Source organism: Artemia franciscana, chromosome 5, assembly GCF_032884065.1.
Source record: "Artemia franciscana chromosome 5, ASM3288406v1, whole genome shotgun sequence".
Lineage (NCBI taxonomy): Eukaryota > Metazoa > Arthropoda > Branchiopoda > Anostraca > Artemiidae > Artemia > Artemia franciscana.
In genome coordinates, this window is record NC_088867.1 from 14,846,489 (window position 1) to 14,868,477 (window position 21,989).

The window sequence follows — 21,989 nt, forward strand, 5'->3', positions numbered from 1 at the left end:
CAGATTTCCTGGCATTATAAAACGCGATCAAAAATTAATCAAAAAACAATTTTTTTCAACTGAAAGTAAGGAGCAACATTAAAACTTAAAACGAACAGAGATTATTACGTGTATGAAGGGGGCTGCCTCCTCCTCAACACTTTGCGCTTTACGCTAAAGTTTGAATTGTGTCCCAATTCTTTAAGAACGACTCCTGAAACACAAGGGTTGTTTAATGATAAAAATAAGAAGCTTTTTTAAGAGTGTTAAAAAAGCTCTAGCGCAAAGAGCGAGGTGTTGTGGAGGAGGCAACCCCCTTCATACGCGTAATAATTCCTGTTTGTTCCAACTTTTTTGTTGCTCCTTACTTTCAATTGTAAAAACTTGTTTTTTTCTTTATTTTCTCACAAGATCCTTTTATAAGGTCAACTGAGTTGTTTCAATGTAAGCTTCTTTGTAATGCGCTCCTACACTAGCAAGTTGGCTGGTATAAAGTGCGGCGAATTGACATCTAAAATAGGGATCGACTCTAATAACGGAAGAGCATTCATGAAGCGGCTTTCAAACTTGGAGCACAATCTGTCTGCCACAAGAAAATGATCCCTTTTGAAAGCATTTTTAGTTGATTCTTTCACTTCAACAAGATTACTTTTTTCCCAAAGTCGACATGGTTACAAAATCACGTAAGCAGGAGGCTATTTACTGTTCATGCTTTGGTATTTTGCATGAAGAATCAGAATTATGAGAATTTCGCAAAAGGTTTTCAGTGAGACTACTCACAAGAAAATTATTTTCCTTTATGAAAGATTTCATCAAAACCATCATCAGCTCGCATATCCGTAGTTTTATATCACGTACCTGCAATAAGACCAGTAGCTCTAGAGAAAACTAGATCTACCTCTTGCAGCTGCTCAGAGAGTTTGTGGCACAACAAAATGCTCTGCTACATAGAGTATAAATATAAATTCAAATGTCTGAAGTCTGGTTGCGAGTCCGTGGACCTGAGCTGCCGATTCCCTGTCACTAATGTTAATTGATAAAAGAGCCAAATTACAATTCAGTAGTTCAGTAGTATCTATTATATATAGTATCAGTCCATCTATTCAGTAGTTTGTTCACCAATCTATTCCAGTATGCCCATCTTGAAGAATTCTTTAAGAATGACCTCTGAATCAGAAAGGCCGTAGAATAAATAGTTGAAATTACTAAAAATACTTTAGCATAAACAGCGAGGTATTTACCTCCTCCTAAATACCTCGCTCTTGAAGTTCTCCTGCTGAAAAACAGTTACTCTAGTGACTTTCTAAGCACTAACAATCAGTTGGTAGGGTGTATTCGCTGTTTGCGATAAGCCAGTACGGATCTTGAAGAGTGGGAAGAAAGATGCCATTCACCTAAATTTGTGAATGGAATGAGACAGTTCAGGAAAAAAAATTAATGAAATAACCATTTTGAATGAAATCAAATTTCAAATTTAACCAGTTGACTGAGTGCAAAGAAGAAAAACCACAAGGAACTTGCAGAATCCCATGCGGTCTGGCGTCTATTAACAATCTATGGCTACTAGTAATGCAAAAAGTCGGAAGTTGTACAAGATGGTATTTTATTTACGATATCCAAAAACAGAGAAGACCTGAGTCACATACGACTCAGAAAAGAGTCAGAACAGATCCAAAAACAGAATCAAAGAAATATAGAGTACGTAATACGTATGTATAGAGGAGACCACTGCTCCAGATGACGTAACCGACATTTATAATTTTATTATGGACCATGGGTCAATTACTTTGTTGTAACAAAAGTTGGTCACCGTGGCTGTAACAAAAAGACAATAAAAATGTGTTACAATGTGTGAAGTAGGAATACGGTAATAAATAAATATGTTTGGGAATGAAGCCCACACTATATCGTTGTGAAGTATAGCTATATTAGAAACAGATTTTTTTTTTAATTGAGAACAAAATTTTTTCACACTTCAAATCAAATCAACAGAAATCGTGACAACTGATTTGGGGCCCCTCCTGAAATCAGGGTGGAGCTACAGCCCCAGCCAGCCCCCCCCCCTAGATGATGCCGTTGCTTTAAAGTAAACTAAATTCTCAAGTCCTGGGCAGTAAAATTGTACTGCTATTCATTAGGAAAAGTAACACTCTCAGGTGAAAAGGGGAAAAATTCAAACGAAATGAATCTTATTGGCTATTTTTTCTTTAAGGATGATGGTAGAAATGCTACAACCAGTACTCCTGTTATCACAGAATTTTTGGGGGGTACCTCAAAATTTCACAAAAGAAAATTGGGTTCTCCATAGCTTTGCTGAAAACTAACGGAAATTAAAGGTTTGTTTTTCTTGCTAACGTTCGCGCATTTACGAATCTTAATTTTTGGAGAGATTTCAAATAAACCATTTCTTCTCATAGTATAAGAATAGCGGTAGTACTATCTTTAACTATGGATGGTGAGCTTTACCAAACCAGGTTGAGTGGTTTTTAGTTCTAAAACTAAAAATACTGTAAATTAGAAAGAACGGCGAAATGGATGTGACGCCCAGACATCATTTGGTCAAATGCTGAGCTTTACCAATCAAAACTTAGCCACCTTTATAGTTATATGAATTTATAATTATGCTCAAACATAATTTGGGGAGAAACTAGTATTCTCGATCAAAGTTGACCGACTTCATAGTCAGAAACGTCAAACCATGCTTTATTGACGGTGAGCGAAACCGTCAAAAGATGTCACAAAACTTGTGCTTGTCCAATCGAATACGAAGCCTTACGCTGGCCTGACCAATCCAATGAAGCTTTTAATCCTCCTCTAAAATCACGTGATTTCAAACTATCATGTTTAAACGTTTAATTTTCATTAAAAGTCACCTGAATTTTAGTGGATCATAAACAATTGTACGATATAAGCACAACAATTGACCAGCAACTGTGAAATAAGTCTAAAACAATGTCAAATCTATCAAAAATTCAGATGTTTGAATCTATGCTTGTTGCTGCACTCATCGTAAATGTTTCTATTATCTTTAGTTACATGTGAATATGTCAAAAGAATCTGACATAAAATTTTAAAAGAAAATGCCAGGCACGTAAAAATGTACACTGAAGACTGTTAGTCAATTAGTTCCTCCTGAAATGTCCGGATTATTTTTTTAGTGACTTATATTTCCTCATTATTCGCCTCTTTATTCGCTCTGTCGTGTGCCCGACCCCAAAAAGTCTTCCAACCCACCTAAAGATATGCCTGTGTCCCTTCAAAAGAAGCAAGCTTTTTCATACTTCTGCCTTTATCAAAAAGAAATATCTTAGAGAATTCAGTACAAAATTTTACAACCGGAATAAAGATACTATTATCAAAAAGATATCTGTGACCTGTCATGGTCAAATTGACTTGACAAACGATTAGATATTGTCCATGGCAGACTATCAAAGGTGCTCATAAATTTAATATTAGCTCATCAAATACTTGAATCTTTCTATGAAACTTAGCCAAGAGAAATTGCTGATATAAACATCATTTTCGGCAAAATCAGAGTGTTGCCTTATCCTATATTTATACACAATAACAATTAAGTTACAAAAGAGTGGGTGGAGATACAATATCCAGGTCTGTTAATCGACACGACACAAGGGCCATTATTCTTAGACCGGCATTACAAATATTTTTCCAGAATTTGAAAGGTTAATGGAGAGGAAAGTTTGACAATTATAGCGACAGCTATGAATTCTTGGACGTAAAATGATTAGAAGATAAAGCTCAGAATTGTATGTGTAGATAGAAAGGCACTGGCAGCGACAGGAGGAAGGAAAGACTGGAGATTCCTTATCGATGCCGTAAGTGCCTTTGAAGGCGCAATAGAACTTATAGAAGAGAGTAAGGATATAAAAGATTGGAAAAAATTAGGAATTCCATTCTTTTTTTTCAACTTCTGTTTCATAAGACCGAAAGACAGTGTGTCTCCGTCTTTACATATATCAAAGATGTATGTTATCAAATTTGTTTATGCTCTCTTTTGGGACTTGTGCAGCTAAATCTTTGTACAAAAGCAGAAGATTTTCCTTGGGAAGTTTGTTCCAAGAACAAGAAAGGTATGCTTTCATGACCTAATATTAAGGTGTTCCACATTTATAGCATACTTATTGAAGTAAATTAAAATGAAGTTATACTTATACTTATTAATTATACTTACACTAGCATACTTATTTCTGAATTGAAATCAAGTTTCCATCAAGCCATGGCTAATTGGAGACAAAGCCAGGACAGATTACCTGAGTGAGAGGCAAAGCTGGGTGAGAGGTAAAGCTGCTTTTATGGGAAATGCTCGTTATATTTAGAGAGGAACAGGATTCTTTCTCCTCCTTCACGTTATGAAGGCCTTCTAAAATAGTTTGTAGAGGAATATGCTCGGTGTTGCCGAATAGAAAATCTTGTTCATACTTAAACTACATTATCATTAGATAATGTATCTTTACTCACCAGTGAAACTACTTTTTAGATAGCAAAACTGTTCGTTGCGGTTTTCTTCCTCAGATCTAGCGCTTAAACAGCTAGTGGTAATAACGTATCCAGGATTTTTTTGTGGGGGGGGGAGGTAAAAATAATTTAAAAAACACATCAAAAATTTGTTTATATTCATTTTTATTACGTTTTTACAAATCAAATAAACATTTCGGGAGGAAATGGGGGGGGGTCCCCTAGTCCCTCCCTCCTCTCGGATACGGATAGTGGTAACATCCCCCCTCTTGGCTAGTGTTAACATCAAAGAGAAGCAGAGAGTTAACTTGTAAAAACGTTGAGGATCAAAAAAAATTTAATTTTGAGAAGTCGGAGTTATCAGTCCCTCCAGGAATTACATTTCCCTTTCTATCTATATTTTTCACTCAGCATTAGTAAAACTTAAAACACAAGTTAACCAAATTAAAAAAAAATAGGCTATTACCCCTCCAGAAATAAGGAGTAATGTGATTGGCTTACGAAAATACATCCCGCATATAAACCAATAATATTAGAGCACGCTTTCAAGACGATAGTATTCTCTCTTTTACCCTTTTTCAATATTTGTCCCCATTGGGGGAGGGGGTACCTTTGAAATATATGCCCCACTTCGGATTAAACAAAAACCATTTTGGGTATTTTCATTGAAAAGTATGCTGCTTTCGGTATTTTCATGTAGAAAATTGAAAAAATCCCCAGCTGAACTGGTAAAATAAATTTCATCCTATCTCCTAATAATGCAAATTAGGGCAATGTCTGATAGCCTTAATCATAACTTTCGTGGCTTTAAGTAAGGTTATAATTATGTAAAGACAATATTGCAACTATAAATTAATGACGTTGAAATGAAAACTTCAAAATTACAAAAAAAAACTTTTTAGAAGCATATATTTTCAATTCTTAATGTGTATTGATAGAGAGAATAAGACAAGACATTTTTTAAGTTAATGTAAAATATTAATACAAGGCTATTACGGCTGCGGTAGTTCAAAAGGTGTTATATGATATGTTTTGTCACATTCAGATTTACGTCTCCATACCTTAAAACTAAACAAGTTCTGTCGATTTGATATTTTTTATCTTATCCTCCTCGGTTTTAAATGTTTTTAGAAATTTCTATCATTTTTGAAAAGTGAGCCAAACTTCTTTTCTCATCCAAAAAAAAAGGAGCTTCTGATATTAAAATTGTTTTTATTGCATCTTGGATGTCTAAAAATCCCTTCTTGAAGTTCTAGAAAACAATCAAAAACTTCGAAACACGTTTTTTAATTATTCCGATCTCCTCCAAGATTAGTTTCTTGTGATTTAACGCTTTGTGAATTGACGTATTCGACTATTGAGAAGAAGTTATAAACCGATTCAAAACGTAAAAATTGAAAAATACCTGAGTTCGAAATAATGTTTCTTTTCGAATGCTAGTGGACTAAAAAACATATCATTCCGACTACTTTTATTCAAATAAGATGACTGCGTGGTTTTTGTCAACAAAAATTTGTTCTATTCATTCTTCCTTGGAATTTCATAGGAGTTATTTTGGGAAATAAAGTGAATACTGTTGTCTCTGACTTGATTAATGAAAAAAAAGTGTTCATGGTTCCTTGTGTTTTTCTGACAAGACCGAATATGAATCTTAGAAATGTTTCTGCAGGACATCTCGGGAACTGAATGGTTTGAGATTGATTTTGGATGGTTTTGTTGGTTTTTGTTTTTGCGGTGGAAATTCAGTTTCATTTTAAGTGTAATGATAGTTCTTACAAAACAATATCTAGTATAGAAGCTAAAGAATTCAAAGGGAAGTGTTTAAATTTTTTAGAATTTTCAAACATCACTAAAAAATAAAATTGTATTATTTTGAAGTTTATTTTTGTGAAGCTTCAAACTCGGGAGAATTAAATAAATGATAATAAATGAATAAATAATAATAAATAATAATAATAATATCATTATAATAATAAATATTATTATAAATAATAATAATAAATAGTAAATAATGATAATAATAATAATAAATTAAATAAATAATAATAAACGATAAAAATATTAAATAAATCAAATAAATAATTAATTAAATAAATGATAAGCTTGGCTAACAAAATTCAGAATATAGATATTAAAGAAGAAATTGGAGAAAATGCTAGATATTTTAAAAAGCTATTAATGCACCTGGTCTCTGTAGATCAAAGCCAATAGTTGAAGGTAACTGATCTCCAACGAGCCGCTCCATTAGTAAACAACACCTGTTGTAGGTGGGATGAAACAAAACTGATAAACTTATTAGTAAAAGGTGAATAATATTGAATAGTAAATTTTTAAATATTCTGAAATAGCTGTACGCATTTTTTTTACTATGAAGAGTGGGGAAGTATTTATTTAGTATGCAAATATGAATTACTAACAGATCACACTATTAATGGTAAAAGAAGAAGTTCAGAAAATAGCTTATAATTTATAGTTAGTTTCAGATTTTATAACTATCTAGTTTATAGTGAGCACAATTATTCAGTTTATATCTATTTTTTTTTAAATGGGAAACAGAAGGTTAAAAAAACAAAACAAGTTTCTGATCAGTTATAAATTTTGTAATTATTTGGTTTATGATGAGTTTTGAAGAAGGAATACTACTACTATTACTACTAGCACTAACAACCCATTGCAGCATTGAAAAATGTTTCTTTTTTTGCGTTGAAATGTTTATTAAAAAATGACACATTTGCCCCTTCTGAAAATTTAAAAATACATTCCCCCCAACTTTACAAATTTTCGTAAGTTGACACCACTGGACTGAACAATATTTAGTTACCTTCTAAATTTAAACAAACATATTTCCTTTTAATATAATTGATGACTTTTAGAGCCTAAAGAAGGGGGAGAGATCACGACAGAGGAGCATTTCCGAAAATTTAAGATGTTGAATCTTGAAAAACAGTTTTATTGGCAGTTAAATTTAGTCACACCTAAATTCAGAACTTGTGTCATTGCTTTTGATTCACCAACACAATAAAAGTTGATAACGATATATTTAGTTTAGTGGTTTCATCTGAAAAAATAATGAATAAAGAAAAAAAAGGTAAGGAAACAAAACTGCAATGCACCACCATATGAGCTCCCTCCATTACCTGGTGTACATTTTGGAACACCTCTTGTTTTGCCAAGCGTAGTTCACTTCTATCACGTCACTCCTCTTTGTACCACGCATGATGCATTCAACACAACTACTACAAAGAACTCAGTGCAGCACCAGGTTACCTAAGTCCAAAACTACTGCACACACTCCTACTCTATCTCTATCAATTCAAACTTTGCAACCTCCCAAGAAGTTCCAGTTTTCTTTCAATCCTTTCTTATAACCTCTTCTCATCCCATTGGGGACGACCTGCTTTCTGTTTGGCCCTAAATGGATAATAAAAATAACGACCTTCGGCAATTTGTCATCCGCAAAATATGTCCTTGCCTTCTCAAACTTTCTCTCATTACAGTCCTAGAAAACAGCTTACAGCTTACTTTTTGAAATACGGTCAGTGGAATGGGTACCCAAAACATCCTTAGACAACTCATCTGGAAAATGTATAACAAATTCTATTGCGTCTTCCGAAGCGCCCACGTCTAAGAACCATACTTGACCAGTGTCATTACTGTACCTTCTAATATTCTAATCTCAGTTCGTGTATTTCCGCCAAACTCTTCCAAACATTTAGACACATGTGACACGCACGACCTGATGCACGTGATTTTTATAAGAGAAAGACCTTTGAGACACTAATAATATTTGCTTCTTTGAATCTATGGATCTTAGCAGATTCTGGCTGACCTGCAGCTTTAGCAGAAAAAATATTGAGATATACCTTCCTAACTATTTTGAGAGAATATCAGTTCATTTTTTAGACAGGAGGGGAAAAATAAATAATTTTCTCTAAGGATGGTGCCAAAACTGATGAAAACTTTTCTGTCTCCACAATTTCTGCACATACTTGATTACTTTTAGAATGTGAGAAGTTGGGAAGCGACAGAGAAAGAAGGATTACCAGTTTTATTGTGGTTAGTCTTATGAAACAATTTCGCTTTATGTTTTTACAGTCAAATTTATAACTCTTGTCATTACTTTTGACTGCTCCTGCTAGAATAATTCATATTCATAGAAGTTCTACAGTGAAAGTTGAAAAAATAGCAAAGGAAAGGCGTGATCTCTCTTTAAATAATTCCCATGGAGAAATGTAGCACGTTCAATTTATATCTTGCAGTAAGAGAAAATGGAAAAGAAAAATACACCTCAAAGATTGAAAATATTTTTAGCTCCCAATGAAAATTGGACAACATTTGCAAATTTTATATGTTGATTCTCCTGTCTGGTAGTTCAACTTTTGTTTTTATACTAAATTTCCATTTTATCTAACAATCGAGACAGCTGAGCCAACGAAAAAGCTGTAAAGTGTGTTGATTTGTGCGAGTTGTTTAGGAGACAACTAAATGCCAAGATAATTTATTAGTTCAGACCGTTTTCAGCTCGAGAATTGAAACAACACTGCCTAGCCACAACGAATAACACTAAAATGAATCTTTGAAAATCCCTTGGTCTTGAACAATCTCTAAATGGGAATTAACCGTAGAAGTAGATTGGGTGATTGATAAATTAAATACACATTGAATGGCTTGTATCTCTCCCATGAAATATTTTGCTTCTAATAATGACTGGCGGTCCATACATAGGAACCACCTATCGATCCTTTGAATACATAGCCACTTCGCTTAGCCACAATTATGAATCCATCGGGTTTAACTAGTCAAAAAGTTTAAAGGTTTAAGCATTCTTTATATGTTTCAATAATCCCCAATCTATATTTAATTTGCCAATGATTCGTTAAATCTTTCTCTAACTGCTTTTGTTTTGCGAATGTCGGAAAATAAACATCTTACTTTATTCCTTCATTTGTTCTCAACCTCGTTTTCCCCCTCCACATTCTTAATAGTTTAATTTTGTCAAGTAGCATGTTTCAAGCACTGACACAAATGACAAATCTATCCTTGCTTATTTAAAAAAACGAAAAAAAATTTTCAAAGAAAATAAAGAGCAATACTAAACCCTAGGATATGCCCCTACTCCACCCCTATCTGCTCAAAGCATTTCCCCTTCATTTCTTTCACTTTTTCGTTCTTCCGATGAAGCTCTGTTAAAACTGTTTTATTTCTCTATTCACCCAATTCGAGGACACTCTTTTCGTCTGGCCTAGATGATTAAAGGGAAACCACGATTTTTGGCAGCGTATTTGAGGAGATTGGCTTCTGAGGAAATTTCTCTCCTTATGTCACAGTTTGCAAGTGTGGCAGAATAAACGCGAAGGCATACAACTCGATCTGGTTGCTTTAAGTTGGAACACAGCTTAGATACCAATATTGGTATCTAAGCTGTGAGTTGGAAACACCAACGAAAAGTATTTTAAAAATAGCCTTGTCCCTCTTCCTGAGGGTTCTTTTGTTTCATTAAAGTCATCACCTGATCTTTTTAAGTGACGTTCAATAGGTGCGTAAAACCTGATGATTAAAGGGTTCAAAAAGAATAGCTACCTATTCGGCACTCTTGGTGTACCTGGCACAGTTGGTGTTTCCAACTGGTGTTTCCGAACCAAAGTTCGAATTTTGTTCCAATTCTCTAAAAATGACCCCGGAATCACAAAGGTCGTTTAATTAGAATAAATAGCTCTTTTGAAAATTCTCAAAAAACTTTAGTGTAAAGAGCGATGTATTGGCTAGGGGGCGAACCCCCTCATATACGAAATAATTTCTGTCCGTTTTAAGCTTTAATGTTGTTCCTTACTTTCGGTTGAAAATTTTTTTAATTTAATTTCTGATGTTTTTTAAATAATGCCGGAAAATCTGGCACCCCCTTCATAGAAAATTCCCTTCCCCATAAAAACTTCCGTCATGGAAAGATCATCCCATGTAACCCCCCCCTCCCCCACCACAAAATCCCCTCTGAAAACGTCTGTATACTTCCCAATAACCAATACTGTATGTAAAAAGTGGGCGAAGTTCATAACTTGCAGCCCTTCCCCCTGGGACTGTGGGGGATTAAGTCACCCTCAAAATTCTAAGTTATTAGATTTTTCGACTCTGCTGAACAAAATGGCTATCTTAAAATTTTGATCGGGTGACTTTCGGAAAAAAGAGCGTGGGAGGGGGCCTAGTTGCCTTCCAATTTTGGGTCATTTAAACAGAGCTTATTTTCTTTTGAATGAGCCCTCTCGCTATGTTCTAGGACCACTAGGGCGATACGATCACCCCAGGGAAAAAAGACAAATAAACACGCATCCGTGATCTTTCTTCTAGCAAAAAATACAAAATTCGATATTATTGCAGATAGAGCTTGAAACCTGTACTATAGGGTTCTCTGATACGCTGAAACTGGTGGTGTGATTTTCATCAAGATTCTATGACTTTTAGGGTGTTTTCCCCCCTTTTTTCCAAAATAAGGCAAATTTTCTCAGGCGTGTAACTTTTAGTGGGTAAGACTAAACTTAATAAAACTTATATATTTGAAATCAGCATAAAAATCCGATTCTTTGATGTACCTATTGGTATCAAAATTCCGTTTGTTAGAGTTTTGGCTACAACTGAGCCGGTTTGCTCCTTACTTACAGTTTGTACCCAAGAACTCTTTGAAAATAAGTATGAAATTAATAACAATAAAGAGTATAGCTAAAAGCAAAAAAAAACACACTATTCCTAAAATAAAAATATAAAAATACATAAAAATAGTATTTTACGTCAAAACTATAATAAAACTAATAAAAAAATTATTTGTTAGAAAAGCTAAAAAAAAAGAGGAGAAAAAACAATACCAGCGCACAAAACAGCGCAAATAAAATGAATATCACACAGCCAAAAATAAAACAAAGAAAGGTATAAATAATCAGATATAATTTCGCCGAAACAGTGCCATTATCAAGGTTTAAATAAGCTCGAATAAAATTCATGTTTTTTTTATTTTATTCTTTCCTCGTTTTTTTCTTTTTTTTTACTGTATATACTTGGTTTTAATCAAATATATACTTAGTGACAAGACTTCCAGTTAAATGATCGATGAAATTTGAGAAATTATTCAAAATTAGGTAAGTTTTTCAGTCTAAGGATCAATGCCTTACACATGGTGGACCCCCCCCCCCATTATAGACGGGATAAAAGTGCGTATAATTCAAGTTTTTTGGTTTCTTGGCGGCTGATGAGACCTTTTCTGTAGTTGCTCCCAAACTTTGAAATAACTTGAACATTTTGATTCTCTTGAAAAGTGAAGGAGAAGTTTGGAAAGGAAAGTTTCACGACTATGAATTCTTGGAAAACAAAGCGAGTACTGATTACTTAATTTTGTAAATGTAACAGTAGTGGGTTAAAAATAAACGGGAAACATTATTTTTGCCAATAGAATATTTTTAGAAAATGAGTTCCTTTTATGAATAGATTCAACAGACCAAAATATGAATTTTTTTTTATAATTCTATATATTATATTACTATTATTTAAATTGTTTATTAATCTATATTTTTACTATTATTATTTTATTATTAGTTTATTATTTAACGAGAGAGAGGTTGAGGTGACTAGGACGTGCTCTTCGAATGAAGGATAACGGATTGCCAAAGATTGTCCTTGTTGGTCAATCGTCTAGGCCAAGCAAAAAGCAGGTCGTCACGCCTTGTGGTGGGAGAATGTCGGAAGGAAAGATTTAAGGGAAACGGGAACCTCCTGGGAGGGTGTAAGGAGGGAGGCTTTGAATAGATCGGGATGGAGGAGAAGCGTGCGTAGATGTATTGACCTCATGCGGCTTGGTGCTGCAGTGAGTTGTTAGTAGCAGTAGTATATTATTCTATTATACTATTTGTTCGTTATTTTATTGTATCAACTAATATTTTTATTAGTTGTATTGATTAAAAAAACTTCTGCCACAAAATAAGTTTTCAAGGAAAAGGAAAGACATCAATTGAACCAAGAATGAGCAAAATTAGAATAAAATAATCTACCAAGCGTAAAACTACCACAAATCAGCATAAATAAATATATGAAACCCAAGAGTAAAACTCAAAACAAGAAGAAATTATCATAAGTAGAGCTCACAACCCCTGGTCTTCTCAAGGCCAGAACATAATTTGCACTTTATTAATAAAAATGAATATGAACTGTCAGCTTAAAAATAAATAAGGAAACAAGTTTTTTCAACTGAAAGTAAGGAGAAACATCAAATCTTAAAACGAACAAACATTATCACGTACATGAGGGGGGCCGCCCACTCATCAATACATCGTTCTTTACGCTCAAGTTCAAATTTTGTCCCAATTCTTTAAGAATGACTCCTGAATACCAAATACCGTTTAATTAGAATAAAAGCTATTTTAAAAGTACTAAAAAAAAACTTTAGCATAAAGAGCGAAATATTGACGAGGGGGCGACCCCACTCATATACGTGATAATTTCTGTTCGTTTTAAGCTTTAATGTTTCTCTTTACTTTCAGTTGAAAAAAACTTGTTTTTTTTAATAATGCTGGGAAATATAGCTCTCCCTTCCTAAAAAATTCCCTTTCTCCCATTAAAAATTCCTCATTGGAAAGATCCTCCCACGTAACCCCCATCCATCCACTAGAAAAGTCCCCCTGAAAACATCAGTATACTTCGCAATAACCAATACTATATGTAAACTAAATGGGCAAAGTTCATAGCTTGCGGCCCTTTCCTGGAGACTGTGGGGGAAGGGGGGGTGTAATTCATCCTCAAAGACATAATTACTAAAAGTTTGGACTTCTTGAAAAAAAATAACTATCTAAAAATTTTGTCCGGGGGACATCGGGAAAAAAATGAGCTGGGGAGTTGGGCTAACTGACCTCCAATATTTTGATCACTCAAAAAGGGCACTAGAACTTTCGATTCCGATCAAAATGAGCCCTCTCCCGGTCTTCTACGATTACTGGTTCGATACGATCACCTCTGGGAAAAAAAACAAAAAAAAAACAAATAAACACACATCCGTGATTTTTCTTCTGGAAAAAATATAAAATCCAAAATCTTTGTACATAGGAGCAAGAAACCCCTTTAGTAGAGTTCTCTGGCATGCTGAATCTGATGATGTGATTTTCATTAAGATCATTTGATGTTTTGGGTTTTTTCCCTTTTTTATAAAATGAGCAAATTTACCATTAAATTTGGTGATTTTTATATATTTTGAATAAGTATCAAGAATCGATCCTTTGGATGATGTTATTGTTCGATATGTGCTCATATTTATTTTTTTCAAATCTTAATAATTTTTGATTTATTAAAGTTGAATAAGTGAAAACATTTAAATGTTTTCAGCAAAGCGGGAATTATATTCTAGTTTTGAGAAGGCATAGGCGTTGTGAGCCCTAATCATGTTAATTTCCGGTCGTTTTGAGTTTGACTCGGTTATTTATTGTAATTGCTGTTCGTTTTGGGTTTTATTTATTCATTGATGCTGATTTGTGGTAGTTTTACGCTTGGTAGGTTATTTGATCCTATTTTTGTTAATTTTTGGTTTAATGGAGCTCTTTACTTTGTCTTGAAAAACTTATTTTGTAGAAAAGGTTGTTTTTAATTAATTTCTGTTCGTTTTATATTGGCATAGTCTCTTTCAGGGAAACTGGATTGGAAAGTTGATTGCCCTCCAATCACATTTGACTCCTAAAAAGGGCACTAGAACTTTTAGTTTCCAAACAAATTAACTCCTTCAAAATATCAATGATATTGCTAGAGCAGCGCTGCCTATGATGTTGTTCATACGCTCTTTTAATACAGGCATGCATATAGTTTTTTCGTTTAATTGAAACTCCCCCTAAACGTTTCAACTTAGTGTCATTAGTTATAGTAATCGTAGAAGCAGAATTAAAAGTGTACATAGTGTCTTCTGGCTAGTTCAAAATCTGCCATAATTTACCCTGAAAGGATCAACTTAGTAGTAGAAGCCGTTATTGTGATATTGCTTTGTCACCCTAATGACAATCTACATCACCATAGTTCGTTTTGATTTAGTTCAACGTCTGCCTAGATATTCCTTGAAAGCTTCACCTTGACACCCTTAGCTTATGTAGTAGCAGTAGCTATAGTGGCAGTAGTAGGATTAGTAGCAGTATGCACATATCAGCTTTGTTTTATTTTCAACATCCCCTTCAACACGCGATGTTCCAACTTAATACACAAACCAATTCTTATGATACGCCCTTTTGACATTCTAAGCGCATATAGTGTCTTTTGTTAGTTCAAATTTACCATTAATATTTTCTCAAACGTTACCTTCATAGAAAAAGCCTTAATAGTACTAGTATCACAGTAGTTGCAATGGTAGTAGGAGAAGTAGTTTTAGTGTTAATGTTGCATCAGTAGTATTAGTAACAGTAGTAGCAGCAGTATTATAGCGATAGTAGCATGTATATCTTGCTTTTGGATCAATTGAACATCTCTTTCATGATACCCCGAAAGTTTCACCTTGGAACGGTAAGCCGTTCCAAAATTATTGCTGATTTGCGCTTTTGATCCCCTTTTGACACCCTTTTTACCTTAACACTCTAGGCCTTAAAATCCATTGCAATTGAAGTAGTAGTTTGAGTAGTTTAGCAGCAGTAGCAGTATTAGTAAAAGTAGTAGTGGTAGTAGTGTTAATAGTGACATGCATATATCCCCTTCTTGTCAATTGATCTCTCCCTTTCAGCATTCTCGGAAAGTTTCAACTTAATACCCAAATCCATTCTTGGGATACGCCCTCATGACAAACTGCATATACACAGTGTGTTTTGATTTACTTCAAACTCCCCTCAATATTCTGTCAAATTTTTAACTTCTTACACATAGCCTTAATTGTACTAGTATCACAGTAGTAGTGTAGCAGTAGGAACTGTAGTAGCAGTAATAGTGTATTATTATCAGCAGTAGTAACAGTAGTAGCAGCAATAATAATAGCAGTAGTAGCAGATTCATGTTGCCTTTTGGTCAACTGAATATCCTACTCATGATACCCCTGATGTTTCCTCTTGATACGATAATCCATTCTAAAAAATGCTGATAGGCCGTATTATCAATCTGTATGCACATAATATGCTTTGATTTAGTACAGCGTTTCCCCGCAACGTTTCCTCAGATGTTTATTTCAATATCCTTAGCCTTAGTAGTACCCGCTACAGAAGTAGCAGTTTTAGCGATAGTAGTGGTAGTAGTAGTTACGGTAGCAGTAGAAGCAGCGTTAGTTGTAGTAGTAGTAGCGTGCAAATGTTGCCTATTTGGTCAATTGATCATCTCCTTATCATTTCCCTAAAGTTCCAAATTTATATACTCAGTCATTCCTGAGTTAAACCCTTTTGAACAACCCATATACACATAGCATGTTTTGATATAATTCAACATTCCTTGAAAGACTCACCTTAATAACCTTCGTATTTTAGAAAAGTAGTAGTCAAACATGCATACCGTTTCTCAATAATATATAATATATGTAAACAATAAACGAATTGCCTAACTTACAGCCCTTGCCCTGAGGCCTCGGGGCGGAGGGGTTGACATCCCCAAACGCATAATTACTAATCCTTTCAGCAATGCTGAAAAATAGGTTTCTCAATGCTTTTTTGGAAGTTTCTTTTTGGAAAATGATGGGCGTGAGGAGGAGGGGGCTGGTTACTTAAAATCACTTTTGAATTTTAAATAGGGCACTATAACTTCCAATTTCAAATCAAATGAGCCCCATCTGAAGTTTATACGACAACCCATTCTGTAAAAACCTTATATGCCCCCAGGGCATATCTTACAACCCTTGCCCTGAGAGCTGTGAGGTGGTTGTCATCCTCAAAGACATAATGTCCGGACCCTTCAATTACACTGAACAAATTGCTATACCAACTGATTGGATATGTTGGGGAAAATGATGGACGGGGATGGGGGGGGGGGGGTTCTGGTTGCTCTCAAATGACTTTTGACTCTTAAAAAGAGCACTATAACTTCCTATTGCACATCAAACGAGCCTCAGCTGAAGTTAATAAAAACAGCTATTCCATAAAAACCTTAGAAATCCCAAGGACATAACTTACAGCCCTTGCCCCGGGGGTTGTTCCCACCCTAGAGGCACTGTTATGTGTTCTTTGGACTATTTTAAATAAAATGGCTATTTTACAATTTCAATTAAATGCGTTTGGTGAAAAGAAAGGTAGTCGGGGGGAAGGGGAATGGATGGTTGCCCTCCATCACTTTTGACTCTTAGAAGGGAAGTATAACTTCCAATTTTCAGCCAAATGAGACTCGTCTAAAGTTTATATAACCATCCCTTCCATAAAACCTTAAATGCCCTCAGGGCATAATTTACAACTCTTGCCCCTAGGCTTTGGGGGTTTGTTTCAACCCCGAAAGTCTTGTAATATGATCTTTCAACCATTTTAAATAAAATTCCTATCTTAAAATTTCAATTGGATGCATTTCGGGACATTACGTTGCGTTTGTGTGTGGTGAGGGGGGGGGGGTAGTTGCCCTTCAGTCACACTGAGTCTTAAGGAGTGCGCTAAACTTCTGATTATCAATCCAATGACCCCCTTCCGAAGTTTATACGATCACCCTTTCTATATAGACCTTATATGCCCCCAGGGCATGGCTTACTACCCTTGCTCTGGGGGCTGTAGGGGAGTTGTCATTCTCAAAGGAATAATTTTCAGGCATTTTAACTACGTTGAACAAAATGACAATCACAAAGTTGTGATTATGTGTGTCTGAGTAAATGGGCGTGGGAGGGAGGTTAGTTGCCCTTCATTCACAATTGACTATTAAAAAGGGTACTGTCCTTTCAATTTCCAATAGAATGAGCCATTTTCGAAGTTTCTACAACAACTCTTTCGATACGAAGTGCCCTGGTCTAAAACCGAAAAGAAAACAATAATAATAAATAAATAATACATTGTGCAAACATCGTTACATACTTAATATACTTAAATATATATTTTATCATTGTGTGTAATTTTATATTACATTGTTTTAAAATCTGTAGTCGATTAAAAAGGTCTCATTAAAGCAAATAACAGATGTATCTGAATGCTTCTCACCCTTCTAAAAAGACAATATTTCATTCGGACCGTTCAGTATCTTAATTCCCTTCAGATAAAGTTGAAATCAAACAAGAGATGCTGGCAATATTTTCGATCGGTTCAATGAAAGACTGGCCATCAATCCCAATGATCAAAATGTCCACGTAACATGGCAGTTGTCATCATGTATGAATGCCTATTCCTAAGTGCCGACATTCAGAAAGAATCAATGGATAACAGAGTAACCAATCTTATCCCAAAACGAAAGCCAAAAGTGATAAGAAATATTGAAGTACGTCCCGGTATTTTAAGATTTGGCAGCGGTTTCAAGGGAATGAGACACCACTATTTTGACAGGTGACTCACAACCACTTCATTTATTCCAAAATATAACAAAGTATATTGTTTGATTATTATCCTATCCAACTTAGTTCCAGTAAATCAAAGGGTGCTATGTAACATTTTATGTAAAACTCGGATTTCCAATTCGCCCTCTTATATTGAGGAATTTCAATCGATTGGCTCAATCTGTTTTCTCATATTCTATTGTTTTCATTATTTTTTAGCAAGGGCGTAATTTGTTATGGATCCACTTGGTCCCACCCCCAGCTGAAATTTAGCGTCGTCAAAAATCTTGTCAAAACTAAGGTATGCCTACATATTTCAAGCACCAACAGAAACAGATCAGTTTCCTTCAAGTTTACCTTTGCCCTTATGGTACTATGCGGCTTATTTTTCACTGTAATCTTCATTGGACTTGGGAGAATCGGCTCCAGCTTTAAACCCCCCTCCCCTCACCTTTCGCAGAATTTTGACGAAATTACGCCATTGATTTCTAAGAGTCACATTTTCTCCCGTTTTCTCGTTTTCTCATTCACAGAAATAATTAGGAAAAAGACCTTTAGGTATGTAATTTTAGTTGGTCCTATATTGGATGCCTAAAAAAAAAATTATTACCAACAAATTTACCAACATTCCCAAAAATTTCTCTAAGAAATTGTGAACAGGTGGTCCTTAATAACAGTCAAAAACTTCAAAACATGCTCTTTGGCTTTCTTGGTGTCCTGTAAAAGTTGCGACTCCTAACATAACACGTTTTGAATAAGAAAAGCCACGTCACAACCTAGACTGCATTATCCAACAGGCTAGTATAAAATGCAGCCTGGGAGGCCCCTGGGCTTGAGGGCCCAACTCTTAGATCTTTAAATGACAAATGTTTTTGTTTTTTTAAGTTTTATAGGTGAATTTCTACAGCTGACTAATGGATCTAATCAATTTAACTTCTGAACGACTCGGAGTAATTACTTTTTTTAGCTGGGCCCATTTTAACATGGGCTTTAAATAAGCTACTTATTTGAGGCCTACTATTAGAGCAGAACTATTTTAATAAATGTGGAATTTCCAAGAGAGTGATAAGTATATAGCCAATATATTCCCCCGTTAGCTAAATAGAAGAAAAAATAAGTGAGAGCCTTAAAAATAGCTTATAAGAAAAATCCAGTTAAAACTAAAAACCATCAATAAAATCAAGTTCAAAAGAGAGAGAGAGAGAGAGGAATGACGCCTATTATTAGAGGAGAGAGAGCGCTTCTTATTTGAGGGCTACTATTAGAGTAGTACTAATCTATTAGATGTCGACTTTTAAAGAGAGTGACAAGTGTATAGCCAATATTTTCCTCCATTAGCTAAATAGAAGAAAAAGTAAGTGAGAGCCTTAAAAATAACTCATAATAAAAATAAACTTAAATTTAACAATAAATCAAGTTCAAAAGAGAGAGAGAGAGAGAGAGAGAGAGAGAGAGAGAGAGAGAGAGAGAGAGAGAGAGAGAGAGAGAGAGAGCAACGAGAAAGTGGGAGGGAGAGAAAGACGAATGAAAATGATATTCGGGCGAAAAAAATTGCATGTATTTGAGTAAAATATATATATATATATATATATATATATATATATATATATATATATATATATATATATATATATATATATATATATATATATATATATATATATATATATATATATATATATATATATATATATATATATATATATATACATATATATATATATATATATATATATATATATATATATATATATATATATATATATATATATATATATATATATATATATATATATATATATATATATATATATATATATATATATACAATATCCTTGAGTGTACCAATGAAAAAAAAAACGGGAAAAATGCTTCTGATACCCTCCCCCCCCAAAAGAAAAATAATTGTCTGGTTTACACCCGGATTGTGACAAAATGTAAGCTTTTATCTAACTCCACGCACAAATTAAACTTTCAGATCAAACATTCAACGATCCCACTCGGAGCATTAAATTATTCAAGGACGCAAAAACAAAAGAAATGGAGTCAAATCTGCCAAGGGATGGAAAAAGAAAATTATACCCACTTTAAGCGATACCTCCAATTCAGTTTTGGGGCTCCAGAATATACTGAAGTTGGCACCTATGGACTTAGATTACCCTTTTCACCAAAGGCACATAAGTTTCAAGGCATCTTAGACTGTAAGCATACATGTGCACAGAAATTCGCCAATAGAGAGAGGGGAAGTGGGGGGGGGGGGGGGTTCTAAATTGCACAAACACAGAAATAGATCCTTGTCTTTTATGAAGGAAATAAGAAACTACAAATATTAATGCAAAGAAAGCCACCTGAGGTGAGCGCAGCTATGCAAGCTTTTCCTCTGCCCTAAAAACTAAGAAGCTACTTATGGTTAGAATTTTTGACGTTTCAAGGTTACGGGCTCTAAGACCCTTTTTCCCCACATTGATGCCCGACAATTATGTGCCACCATTCTTTCAGAATATTTTACGCATTCCTCTTTCGTAAGGTCTTTCAAATGCAAAGGAAATGTCAGTAAAACCTAAGGTAAACCCAGACCCAGAGTTTTATTTTCTATAGCTAATTAGGCCTTCATTAAGCCTTGTTGCTAAGAAAGTGGTATGAGTCTTCAGACGTTCGCCAAGCGTTTGATTCAAGATGTTTACGGAAGCCCAAAACAATCTCCTCTGTGATTGCAAATTTTAAGCTTTTTAATTTATAATATACGGGTTATTTGAAATACAGTAATTAATTACAGGGTAAAATAACCAATTAGTTAAATTTAATCCAAATTTAAACTTAATCCAATATAGGAATCCTAGAGTAGCTACTACACGATCGAAGTTTTCTGTGCGCCATGTTTGTTCTAGTGCCTGGAATACTTTGCCACATAATATTGTACAGGAAACAAACCCGAGTAAGATCCATTTTGCTGAGAGACCTTGTTTTAGGGTTTATAAGAAAGATGGGTGATGAATTCTCTAGTTTCTTTATATTTTAAGTTAATTCAATTATTTGATTTTTTTGGCTTGATGGATTGGTGGTGGGAGGTACCAAATGTTTTTTTTTTTCGTCACTTCTTGTTTTGGTGTTTAATTGTCATCACCTTTCATAAGTTGGTTTATATATAGGCCTAGTGGGGTGATTATGTACCTAAACAAGCCTTGCTTCAGATTTTGTTATGTTTATTGATGATAAATAAACTCTTTCTTTCTATAAAAAAATTTAAAAAAAATCAAAAAATCTTTGGTTTTTCCAATTCTCCCATAATTGATCGCACAATAAAATCGTCAGAATTATTTAAGCTACAATCAAAAGATTTTCCATTTTGGCTTACCTGTTTCGCAGTACTTCCCAGTGTGTCCAGTTAAGCATTTGCATACATAAGATCGTCTGTCCTTTCGTGGAATGCAACGTCCTTTCTTACACCGGTTTGTTTCACACGGATCGATCAATGACAGCAGAGCCGACTATATAAAAAAAAGAAAATTAAAAAAGAGCATACACATAATAAAAAACACAATCAAAATTTAATAGCATGACAAATGAAAACAGTAAAATGCAAATAACTAAAACCCAAAGGCTGCAGATGGCCATGGAGCCTGAGGGGGCTACACACCAAAACTGGGCCTCCTTCCCTTCCCTCAGACCGTGAGATTTTTTCCTCATACCGTCACTCAAGATTCAAGCGAAATTTTAATCTATTACTTAACTGAAAACGGCTTCTTAAATTTTAAAAATGATAAATATTCCTATTATTGTCAAACCAACGAGAGACAAAATCTAAATATTTGAATATGAAAAAACAAATGAAAAACAGAAATATTTTAACAGCATTCAAAAGAAAAAAAAATACATAGAAAAGTACACTATTTTAAAATTTAAATTTTTGGGAAAACTTCGAACCCACCTCCTTGGGTTTCCAGAAACTTAATAAGGACATTCCCGTACATTGTCAAGAAAAAGGCACGATCGAATACATTAGCTTGACAAAAAAGCCACTCTATGGATTAAGAAATCAAAAATACATACTCGCTTACATAAATGTTTCATATTTACAAAAATGAAGTATGATCAATATAATACGAGAAGCTATATA

At 34.4% G+C, this 21,989-nt stretch overlaps 1 protein-coding gene across 1 annotated transcript in view; it reads right to left on the reverse strand.

Annotated features, from left to right (window-relative positions):
• The window catches only part of LOC136027684 (protein slit-like), a 184,324-nt gene that overhangs the window by 8,507 nt on the left and 153,828 nt on the right, over window positions 1–21,989 (reverse strand). The window contains exon 23 of the mRNA XM_065705131.1: window positions 21,228–21,360. Within this exon, the coding sequence (XP_065561203.1) occupies window positions 21,228–21,360 (133 nt within the window). The remainder of the gene's footprint in view (window positions 1–21,227; window positions 21,361–21,989) is intronic.